The 12,398-nt window shown below is 42.1% G+C and overlaps 1 protein-coding gene across 1 annotated transcript in view; it reads right to left on the reverse strand.

Annotated features, from left to right (window-relative positions):
- Positions 1–7,098, reverse strand: part of LOC140544184 (zinc finger protein 385C-like) — a 125,184-nt gene extending 118,086 nt beyond the window's left edge. The window contains exon 1 of the mRNA XM_072667596.1: positions 7,024–7,098. Within this exon, the coding sequence (XP_072523697.1) occupies positions 7,024–7,072 (49 nt within the window). The 5' untranslated portion in view covers positions 7,073–7,098. The remainder of the gene's footprint in view (positions 1–7,023) is intronic.
- Positions 7,099–12,398: the final 5,300 nt, after the last annotated feature.

The following is a 12,398-nucleotide window of genomic DNA, read 5'->3' on the forward strand; positions in this document are numbered from 1 at the left end:
CCAAACGAACCTGAACTGAGCAAAACAACAGATCAGAGTCCGGGAGGAAAGGAGCTTGGAAAACGTCTGGTGAGATAATGGAGGGAGAAATAAAATAAACAGGGGAAACCAAAAACCACTGAGCCGTGCTCAGGAAGGGACAGGAGGATTATCCGCAACCACAAGCCGCGCTCGGGTGACTTAACTGGGCAAGGAGGAGACAGACATAAACAGGGAGTAAACGGAAACACGAAGCCGAGCTTCGGCAAAACGGGAAGGGAGTACACAGAGGCCGAAGCCGTGCTTTAAACCAGCAAAGAAAACAAACGACGGAGATTACCGGAAAACAAGGCAGGAACACGAGACGCTGGCAACGAGAAGGTTTCCCCTAAAACAGACCATGGAGCAGGTAATCAAGGAAAGCCGTCTGCTGCGCACGGAGTCCCGGCTCTTTCAATGGCCAGTGAGGCGGAGTCCTGGGAGCGTCCCGGGAAAGAGCGAGACGATGGGCACCTGACATCTAATATAAGTGACAACCAAACACGCATACACGGACATACACTGGTGATTCACACTCAGGGGTCACCGCCACACATGCGGCATTTTGCCTTGTTCTGCCAAAACATTTTCAAGAAAGGTTTTGCCATAATTCCAATGTTAGGTCCCTCCCATTGTGCCAGAGTGGAGGTTCATGGTCAGTTTGTCCTAAAAGAGGCGAATTCGCTTTCTGACTGGCTGAGTGACTGACTGGTGCAACTCTCGCATGCCTAAATTCTGGTACTGAGGACTACATTTGCAACAAAGCTAGTATCTGTGTATCTGTAGCATCTGTAGTATCTGTGCTGCCGAGAGAACATGTACACTGAGGTTGGGTCGGCTTCTTGAAATATTATTGTAAAGGAAAGTGGTGCGAAGACAATAATGTGTGTCTGCAGCAATAGCAAGTCAACTCAACATCGCTATCACGCCTTTAGCATCATCATCACGGTGTTAGCATCGCTATCGCAGAATTAGCATTGGTATCATGTTGACCGCCGGCCTCCCAAAGTATCGCTATCGCGGTGTTAGCATCGCTAACGCAGCGTAACAGGCAGTACCGCACCATTACCATGCCTTGCCCAGCATCGCTACTGCAGCATCAGCATCACTACCGCGGCGTACCGAGGTCCTGGGCTCTTCACATCTAAAAACTAGTAAATAGTGGTCAACATCTTAAAGCTCTGAGGGCAAGCCGTTGGTGCTTTACCAGTGAGGGTGACATGAAAAGCTACAGGAAACATAACAGAGGTCATTTTATACCACAGAAACTTTTGCACAATAAAGAGCAGATCCACCTGCTCTTGAATAAACCATGCTGCTGGTTTAATTATGTTTTAACAGCAAAATGAGGCACGTTCAGAAACCATCAAGCGCATCTAATAATAAAGGAAGCATGAAGCTTCTTTATACAAAGGTAGAAAACATGGTAGCACTCAGGAGCTTACGATTCCACATGCTGATCCACTGTACTATCCATTTTACTGTGACCAACGTGATCTATGTGGGGCAAAGATGATGAGTCCTACTCTGATGAGTCCACAAGCCCATATGGACACAACATATCCACCCCAACAGTACCCCAAAGGCACAGTCAGTGACCCCATCTGTATGTCCTGTGACCCCGCCTCAGGGCTTACAGTTTTGGAGCATCCTCATGCCCGCCGGTCTCCTGCTCCAGTGGGGGCTTAATCAGAGTTCGCTTAATTGAAGCGTATAAAGGACAGACGCACAACATGTCAAGCCTTCAGAGGGACACTAACACACACACACACACTCACACATACACATAAATATATATATTAAAAAAAAAGGGCTGTAGGGCTGGCCTCGCTAAGCAATCTTACTAGCCTGGTGAGAAAGACATTTTCGGATAAACAGCAGCATGCAAAAGTTTGGGCACCTCTGGTCAAAATGTCTGTTACTGTGAACAGTTAAGTGAATTAAAATATAAACTGATCTCCAAAAGGCATAAAGGTTTGTGCCCCCCCGAGAGCTTTGAGCTCTAAGACCTCTTCACCTTAAGGTCACTCAATTGTCTAAAATTCATCAGTGTCGGTTTGGCATTACGGCCATGTGCGGTCTTTTCCCATACAAATACTATATAGGTTAGGCTTACTGGAGGCCAATGACCACCTGTCACGCTACACACACACACACCTGCTACCAAATAATTCACCCCTGTGTTATACCTTGCTTTTCATCATTCAGGACAGTGTTGGGTTAGGAATAAGATTGGATTTAGGCATCCAGGTCTTTGGCATTTGTCCCTCTGGCAAGGCACTTTCACTCTGAAAGGACGTGTTGTAGACAGCCAGTTCTAGCAGTAATGTCTGGACTGCAGGTCTAGGTGGTATAAGGATAAACAATAGAAGTAGAAGTGAATATAGAAGTAAATAAATCAGTGAGACAACGAGAGAGAGAGAGAGACAGAAGAGCAGAAAGAAGATCATGGAGTTCAGGGAAGAGGAGTTCAAGAGTCCACAAAAAACAAACGGCAACGGTGGAGGACAGTGGTAACTGAGTGATATACAGAGCAATTGTACAGATTCTTAAACACGTAACATTTCAAATATTTATATAATATTTCAACTACAGACCCGAAGACTGCACCTACACTTCCTATAGTGTATTACAGTCTGCCAGAACCAGCACACAGAGTGCTGCTTTTAAACTAAACATCCAGGGCTATATCTATCTTTATGTAGCGTATTTTAATAAGTGAGGACAGCCACATTTATCCTATGACGCATTATATCTAGGGATGCACCGATCCGATACTGGTATCGGATATCGGCCCTGATACGAACGAAATGAGCTGAATCAGGTATCGGATAATTAGACTGATCCATTCATGGAACCTGATTCTCGCATCTCCAGTATTCTAGGCTTCATGACCCAGGATCAGAGTAACCTACAGACATCATACACAGATCATAGCAAACAGCAAGACCCCCCCTTAATCTCTCAGAGATGAATCCAGCAAGTCTTCCATAATTGGGTTCATATATATATATATATATATATATATATATATATATATATATATATATATATATAAAATGTGTGTGTGTTCATTTGTTATTGTTTGTTAAAGTTAGTAAAGTAATGATTACATCAATCCTGATGCCTTCAGTCTCTCCCAGATGATCAGGTATATAGTTTATTAATTCAACAATAGTATCAGATCGGTATCGGATTGGTATCGGGTACTGGCCGCTATGCAAAGTTCATGTATCGGTACAGAAAAAGATGGATCGGTGCATCCCTAATTATAGCACACCATAATGCTTAGTTTGCTATTATTTATGATATTATTATAGTTGATGTTAATATTATTATTTATCATTTATTACTCTTTATTATTCTTTTTTTTTTAACAAAGTATAGAAACTATGCTTTACTGTTCCAATAATAAACTTTAATTGAGTTTATTGACATTAACTGACATTCATACTTTCTAACTGACTTTATGTGACGATTTACTTTTTAACTCACATTATTGATTACTTGACTTTACTGGCTAATTGACTGTATTAATAATATATGAATTTATTTATTATTTATAACTTCAGTTAATTTAATTACTAACTCTTTGCTTACTAGACTTTAATTGACTTGATTGACTTATTTATCGAGACTTATTGACTTAATTGATTAATAGGCTTTACTGCTGCAGCCTCAGAGCTGGAGGTTGAATAAAAGTGAATGGGTGTAAGGAGTGCAGCTGCTGATGCTGCTCCGAATGTCAGTTAAGATTCTCCCTTCACCCCGTTACAGCTGATCATACTCAATTTCACAGCTGACAGAACCAGACACACACACCTAATGGAGAGAGAGAGAGAGAGAGAGAGAAATGGGGCAGAGAATGCTGGGTTTTGTGGTGTGAAAGGTAAGGGAAAACATAAAGAGAGAGAGAGGGAGGTTGTGCTTTTTCAGAGTGTTTGCTGTTTCTGATTATCGTCTTAAGCTTTACCACAACAAACAATATTAAAAATATGAAATGCAAATTCAGCATTACAATATACTTCATGTGAGCATTACAACACCTGTCGCTGGTTTCAGTCACATGGTCTTTAACTGCATGCCGCAGCTGCCCCTTTAATGATCTGCTGCATCTCACTGGGTCGACGAATAGTTCTCAATGATTACTGAGAAACACATCCGTCCATACTGATTCTTATTTACATTGGGTGTTAAGTGTTCAGCAACGTTTACCTAGAAAACATCGAGCAGAAATATGATGGTGAACACACTGTGAAAGAGCTCCTCACAAACCAAAAGTTCAGCACAGAACCACTGGAGCTATGAGGGATAGGGTGAAGCTGCCTCCCCACCAATTAGCAGAGTGCAGCACAGTTCAGTGCTTTCCATGCACACCTGACCCAACTGGTCAACTCAGTAACCAGCCTACTGAGTCACAGCGGGCGTGTCAAACCATTGGAAACTACTGGAAAGCAGCTGGCCTCCAGGAGCAGGTGTGGGGACCAGTGACACAGCCCAAGGTCGCATCCACACACCTAAGGCTGATTTCTGATCTGGTCAGAAATGTACCAAAAAGTACTCCTAATACCAGGTGCATGTGAAACACCATCCAGTCTGAGAGAAAGGAGGATGCTGGAGGCAGCCTGTTGCCCAAGCTGCCTCAGCAGCAGCTTAACTTACTCAGTGCCTTCAGGAGAGCAGGATGAGGAGTGTGTCAGAGACAGAGAGAGAGAGAGAGATATGTAGAGTCACCTCCAGCGCTCCACAGCGGAACTGGAGGCGAGGCAGGGTGCAGCGCTCAGGGACACACGGCAATCGCAACAGCCTGGCATCGCCGGTCCCGCGGCCCCACACGCGCGTGGGCATGGATTACGCTTGATGTCTACATGGAGTCAAAGGTTAGACAAAAGGAGATTAAGCTGCGCTGCGGTGCACTCAGTGATCTCCGTTCTGATTGGCTGCTCCGTATTGTGCCTCACTCAAAACGCAGCTTCGGTGTGAGGGGGTGGGACTGTGTTGCTGTAGTCTGAATGAGGGCAGGTATGTGAGTAAGTCGATTTTCACGGTCAGAGAAGGATCTGACCACATTATTCCTGTAGTGTGAACAGCAAAGCACCAAAGCACCAGCAGAATCAACTGTGTCACTGCCCCATCCGGAAAATACATAACCGTGAGACCCCACCGCCCACCATCCGCACTAATTAGCTGAGCAACAACATAACTGATGGGTAAACGCTATATTTGTGGCTTGCATTGTATTTTTAATAATAACAATAATAATAATAATATTAGAATGGTACATTAATGTGCGCTATGCCCCTCCTGCAGTGCAAATGATGTGAGAAAGCCGAAGACCAGAAGCGGTGAACGACTGCGGATGCATTTTGGCGATCAATTGTGATCCAATCACCCGAGACGTACGTTAATGCCTGTTGTGAACGGGGCCTTGAGTTTCTGATGATCGTATCACATCCGGATTTCAATCGTCCGCATGAAAAGCCAGGTGCAATAGTCAGAGGTGGTCAGAGATGGATTTTGGCCACATTTAACACAAGTGTAAACGGAATCCGCTTTCTGTGATTGGATTTCATCCGGCACGCTTGAATACGACTACGGAAAAAAGGTCAATTCCAGTAAATCCGATTCCCTCGCTACTAAAGAGTCTTTAGGGGAAGGTACGAGAGAAACCCCCATCTGTACTCTGTGAAGTAAAACCGTATCCCATCCGGTCACACCGGGAAAGCATTTTAATAAAAAGTGGAAACAGAATCGGGATATAAAACACTGGCTAATGTGAACAGGCGTAGACGGGTCTCTGGTGGTGTTAGCTGTTTTCTGAGAGTCCCAAGTTTTCCGGATGGCATGTAGGGATGCGTCCATCTTGGTGCAATACTTCTTACGGGCTGCATGAATGACTGATTACCACCAATTAAAAGGTAACCTAGTCATGCCTCAGGTTCTGGGTGTGAACGGGCGACGTACCGGACTGTGTGTCCCAAGTCTGGCTGGAGTACTCACACCTGTCAAAACGAACCGAGCACGGGCAAAGATCCGAGGGGTCCTGGTCAATCAGAGCATTTGTAAAATCCCCCTCAAACACAAAGAAACATGTTATGCTTTTATATGATCTACAAGTCCATGATCACTGTGGTGTGGTCCTCTACCTGCCTGCCTGCCTGCTCCTGCTCCTGCGTCCCGTCTGGACGGCGGTTTACGGATAACAGCCTAGACACCAGCTTTCTGACAGAAATAAAAGACTAGGTTCTCGGTTCTTCAAGGGTTCCTTTAGTAAAGGTTCTCAAAGGGTTCTCAAAGAGGGGAAACTGCTGTATGTGGTACAAACCGCTGCCATACAGTTTTGCTCGGACTGTAGTTTCTGGTTCTCATGTCCAGTGTTTTGAGGATGTCCAACTCTTGGGGATAAGGATAAGAGAGAGAGAAATGGGGTTAAAGACACATGTATTGACCTCGTAAGTCCTGCATTCCTGAAAACACTTTGAAAACATGACCAGCAGTGTGTCCATCTCATTCATCCTTCTTGTTGGAGATGGAGACACTCAAATTTAGCCATTTCTGATTTTTCAACACAAGAAAAAAATGACAGAAATACAGACAGGGCTCGTGTTCAGACAGTAATACCAGTTTCTGGTGTAGTGCTGATGTTTATACAGGTAACAAAACTGGCCATGGTCGAGTTTCCCAGCAAACCAGCCCAGCAACTTCAGCATTTCCCTCAGAAAGTGGTCAGTGCGCCATTTCCACGCAAACTGAGGGGATTTTCGGACCCAAAGGCAAGAAACTGTCGTGTTTTAACCGACGTACTTTGTACCGAGGCTTAGTTTAGGATGGAAGCGCTGAGATTTTACCGTAAAAGCACAAATTACGACGACCGTCCCCTCAGTGCAGCCATCCCTCAGCCACCTTCCCCTCCACTCAGCGCCACGACCCGCTGTGTCGAAGCACGACCCGCTGTGTCGATACACCGCAGTGAACCGGTGAGAAGCAGGAGTTTGAGGGTCTTACCTGCTCTGGCTCGCTGAGAAGAATCCGCTCTCTTCCCCGGGAACGACATTCAGCCTCATCGCACCACCGTCACGACTCTACCGGCGAAATACCCGACTCCTACACGAGTCACTCGCTCGAGTCGGTACTTCACTCGCGTGGCGAGTCGCTCAAAGTGATTCAATTCAAGTGATTCGGCGTCCGCATGTTTGTGTTTTCCCCTTATCTAAACACCATCTAACACATCTGATTCAGCTCGTGTGTTTTAACAGCTTATCGATGAAAATGATTCTTGACCAATAATAGCCTCTTTAAGCGCCACCAGGGATATTTACATTCTGGATGTTTACATTTCAGAGTATTAACGAGTAGAAGCAAGTGATACAAGACTCGTATTGATCGAATCGATCGCAGAATTGCATGAGAAAGTTGATTTGCCTGAAATGAGTCGCGGAATCGACACGTCTGATTCGTTGGAAAAGGCAGCTCCGAAGAATCGGTTCGGTAGGTACATCGAACGGTCGGCTGGCGGTGACAGAGCGCGTGCCGCGTCGCTTCCCGCTTTTTTTTTTTCCCCCCAATGAGGATTATTCATATTTCCCTTATTAATAAAAAACATTATTATAAAATAACTAATTTAGATATAAAATAACTTAGATATAAAATAATTTAGATATAAAATAATTTAGATATAAAATAACAGATATAAAATAACAGATATAAAATAATTTAGATATAAAATAACAGATATAAAATAACTTAGATATAAAATAACAGATATAAAATAATTTAGATATAAAATAACAGATATAAAATAACTTAGATATAAAATAACAGATATAAAATAACAGATATAAAATAACAGATATAAAATAACAGATATAAAATAACAGATATAAAATAACTTAGATATAAAATAACTTAGATATAAAATAATTTAGATATAAAATAATTTAGATATAAATAACTTAGATATAAAATAATTTAGATATAAAATAATTTAGATATAAAATAATTTAGATATAAAATAATTTAGAGATAAATTAGGAAGTTGATATTTGGTCACCTGAAAACTCTGATATTTAGCTGTCTGTCTCTTCACATCGCTTCACAGCTTGTCGACATGTTGACAGAGTGAAATGTAGGTGCAACAAGAGCAGAAAGTAGATGGACAGCTCCGCCTGGACACAGCTGGACTGTCACGACTAGCCAGCATGTGAAATACAGCATGTCGGTCCATAAGGTCCAACGCAGGGAAGGCTGGCCTAACAAGTGAAAGCTGTCTCTGTGTGTGTGTGTGTGTGTGTGTGTGTGTGTGTGTGTGTGTGTGTGTGTGTGTAGAGAGAGAGAGAGAGAGAAGGTATGTGGCCAACATCAATCCTGACATACACTGCATACATAAATCAGTCCTGTTACGGTCTTCAGATGTTTCACATGTCCATATGTTAATGCAGTCCGGACCAATTCTAGAGGGGTAGGCCCGGTAGGCCCGGTAGGCCCCAGAACTCGACTCGTTTCAGCATTTCAGGAACCATTCGTTTAAACTTCTTCGTGCACCTTGGCTGAAGGTCTCCTTAACACAGCAGGGCCCATCACACCCCGCGCTGTATTACTCAGCCACTGCAGGGGCGTCTGAACAAACTGGGGGTTTGGACGATTCTTTGGTAACAGAAGTGTGTAATGTTTGTTACACTTTCGATATTTTTTAATCGAACTTTACGATATTTTAACAGCAGTTTAAAGTTTTTCGTGTGGAGTGATAGGTTGCCACCTTTCAGAAATAAAAATAAGGGACGGCCTCCACGGCTCCTCTGGGCCATGACCACCACGGGCCCAACTCCTGTGGGATGGGGCGCCCGCAGAAGTGGCGTGTCTTATTTAGTGCTGGTGTTTTTGGTAAAGGGGTGATCAAGAAAGCAATTAGTCATACTTGTCAAGCTTATAATGCTTTATTATTATTAAAGTTCAGGTAATTAAATCTTACATTTGTGTGGAGTGTGTAGTAATAAACATTTAAAGTATAAATTAAATAATGCAACTTTTTAAGTGCATAAGTCTAGGGATTCACTTTGAACTTTGGGGACATTTTTTACTTAAAGAAGAAAAACTAAACAACAAAAGCACACAATATGACAAAATACAGATCTACAAACATTTTCAATCTAGAATGTATATATATATATATATATATATATATATATATATATATATATATATATATATATATATATATATTTAAGAATAAACATTTTATCTTAATTTTCTCTTATGTATTTATTTATTTATAACTGTTAATCCATTAGTATGATTTGTTCTTTCAATTGCCATATAATTATATATATATATATATATATATATATATATATATATATATATATATATATACACACACACACACACACACACACACACATATACATATATATACACACATATACATATATAAACACACATACATATATATACATATATATTGGCTAATCCTACTGTATATTACTATTATTATTGTAATTAAATAATTGCTTGTTAATTCCACTATTAAAACTCGACATCCTAAACAATCTATCAAACCACAGTGGTCCACTAAAATAAGCTATGCCCATGCACTGACATCTTCTGGCAAAAGCAACCAGATAGGAAATCATTCATAACATAATGGGCCATACCGTATCAGTCTCAGGAGACGAATGGGGTACGAAGAGCTGTGCTGGGGTACAAAGAGCTGTGCTGGGGTACAAAGAGCTGTGCTGGGGTACAAAGAGCCGTGCTGGGGTACAAAGAGCCGTGCTGGGGTACAAAGAGCCGTGCTGGGGTACAAAGAGCCGTGCTGGGGTACAAAGAGCCGTGCTGGGGTACAAAGAGCTGTGCTGGGGTACAAAGAGCTGTGCTGTGGTCTTCTGTGTTCTTTTGTGTCTGCAGTGTTGCTCTCCTGATGCATGCTGTCTGAGGTAAGACACCCCCCCCCCCCGCGTGCCACTGAAACCACTCGCCGACCCATTCAACAATTTGCTCATTACTGTTAGATTTAGTGCTGATGTGTGTGACAGACATGTGTACTGGACATTTATGGACATACGGAACAAATCGTGTCCCGTATTGAACCAACATTTCATTGCCAAGTAAAATTGCTAAAGGTTCTGTCCTGGAGTCATTTCGGGTTATGTACTTTTAACTGTCCTTCTTCTCATGGCTGAAGTGGTGGGACTGGGTTGTCTGTTTTGCGAGTTTCTTTCTTGTAAAGTTGCTAGTAGCTAACCTTAACGTTATATCCAAGCCAAGCTAACAGCAGACATCCAGGCAGGGCAGCAGGAATGGGTTAACCTGGGTTTGTAAAGACTGTAAAATGTCCTACAGTGCACAAGAGTATCAGACATAGCTTTTTTATGATGATCGCATTTGTAATACGTTTGAAATAGCTTGTAATGCTTTAATGGGTGTCATAAATGCAAATGATGGCTGCTATGCTAAGTACAGGTCTATTAGTTGTGACAAAAGGCAAGCTGTTAACTGTGACAACACAGTCCTGTTAGGCTTGCCTTTGCGGTTAGGACTGTGCTGTCACAGTCAACAGCTTACTATTACTCTTAGGACTGTGCTGTCACAGTCAACAGCTTACTATTACTCTTAGGACTGTGCTGCCACAGCTTACTATTACTCTTAGGACTGTGTTGTCACAGTCAGCAGCTTACTATTACTCTTAGGACTGTGCTGCCACAGTCAACAGCTTACTATTACTCTTAGGACTGTGCTGTCACAGTTAACAGCTTACTATTACTCTTAGGACTGTGCTGCCACAGCTTACTATTACTCTTAGGACTGTGCTGTCACAGTCAACAGCTTACTATTACTCTTAGGACTGTGCTGTCACAGTCAACAGCTTACTATTACTCTTAGGACTGTGCTGCCACAGCTTACTATTACTCTTAGGACTGTGCTGTCACAGTTAACAGCTTACTATTACTCTTAGGACTGTGCTGCCACAGCTTACTATTACTCTTAGGACTGTGCTGTCACAGTCAGCAGCTTACTATTACTCTTAGGACTGTGCTGTCACAGTCAACAGCTTACTATTACTCTTAGGACTGTGCTGTCACAGTCAGCAGCTTACTATTACTCTTAGGACTGTGCTGTCACAGTTAACAGCTTACTATTACTCTTAGAACTGTGCTGTCACAGTTAACAGCTTATATTACTCTTAAGACTGTGTTGTCACAGTTAACAGCTTACTATTACTCTTAGGACTGTGCTGTCACAGTTAACAGCTTATATTACTCTTAGAACTGTGCTGTCACAGTTAACAGCTTATATTACTCTTAAGACTGTGTTGTCACAGTCAACAGCTTACTATTACTCTTAGAACTGTGCTGTCACAGTTAACAGCTTATATTACTCTTAAGACTGTGTTGTCACAGTTAACAGCTTACTATTACTCTTAGGACTGTGTTGTCACAGTTAACAGCTTGCCTTTGCGGTTAGGACTGTGTTGTCACAGTCAACAGCTTACTATTACTCTTAAGACTGTGCTGTCACAGTTAACAGCTTGTCTTTGCGGTTAGGACTGTGCTGTTACAGTTAACAGCTTGTCTTTGCGGTTAGGACTGTGCTGTTACAGTTAACAGCTTATATTACTCTTAAGACTGTGTTGTCACAGTTAAAGGCTTATATTACTCTTAAGACTGTGTTGTCACAGTTAACAGCTTACTATTACTCTTAAGACTGTGCTGTCACAGTTAACAGCTTGTCTTTGCGGTTAGGACTGTGCTGTTACAGTTAACAGCTTATATTACTCTTAAGACTGTGTTGTCACAGTTAAAGGCTTATATTACTCTTAAGACTGTGTTGTCACAGTTAACAGCTTACTATTACTCTTAGGACTGTGTTGTCACAGTTAACAGCTTACTATTACTCTTAGAACTGTGCTGTCACAGTTAACAGCTTACTAATACTCTTAGGACTGTGTTGTCACAGTTAACAGCTTATATTACTCTTAGAACTGTGCTGTCACAGTTAACAGCTTACTATTACTCTTAGGACTGTGCTGTCACAGTTAACAGCTTATATTACTCTTAGAACTGTGCTGTCACAGTTAACAGCTTACTAATACTCTTAGGACTGTGTTGTCACAGTTAACAGCTTATATTACTCTTAGAACTGTGCTGTCACAGTTAACAGCTTATATTACTCTTAAGACTGTGTTGTCACAGTTAACAGCTTACTATTACTCTTAAGACTGTGCTGTCACAGTTAACAGCTTATATTACTCTTAAGACTGTGTTGTCACAGTTAACAGCTTACTATTACTCTTAAGACTGTGCTGTCACAGTTAACAGCTTGCCTTTGCAGTTAGGACTCTGTTGTCACAGTTCCTTGGTGGAAATAGAAACAGAAGTCCCATG

Source organism: Salminus brasiliensis, chromosome 22 (assembly GCF_030463535.1).
Source record: "Salminus brasiliensis chromosome 22, fSalBra1.hap2, whole genome shotgun sequence".
Taxonomy (NCBI): Eukaryota; Metazoa; Chordata; class Actinopteri; order Characiformes; family Bryconidae; genus Salminus; species Salminus brasiliensis.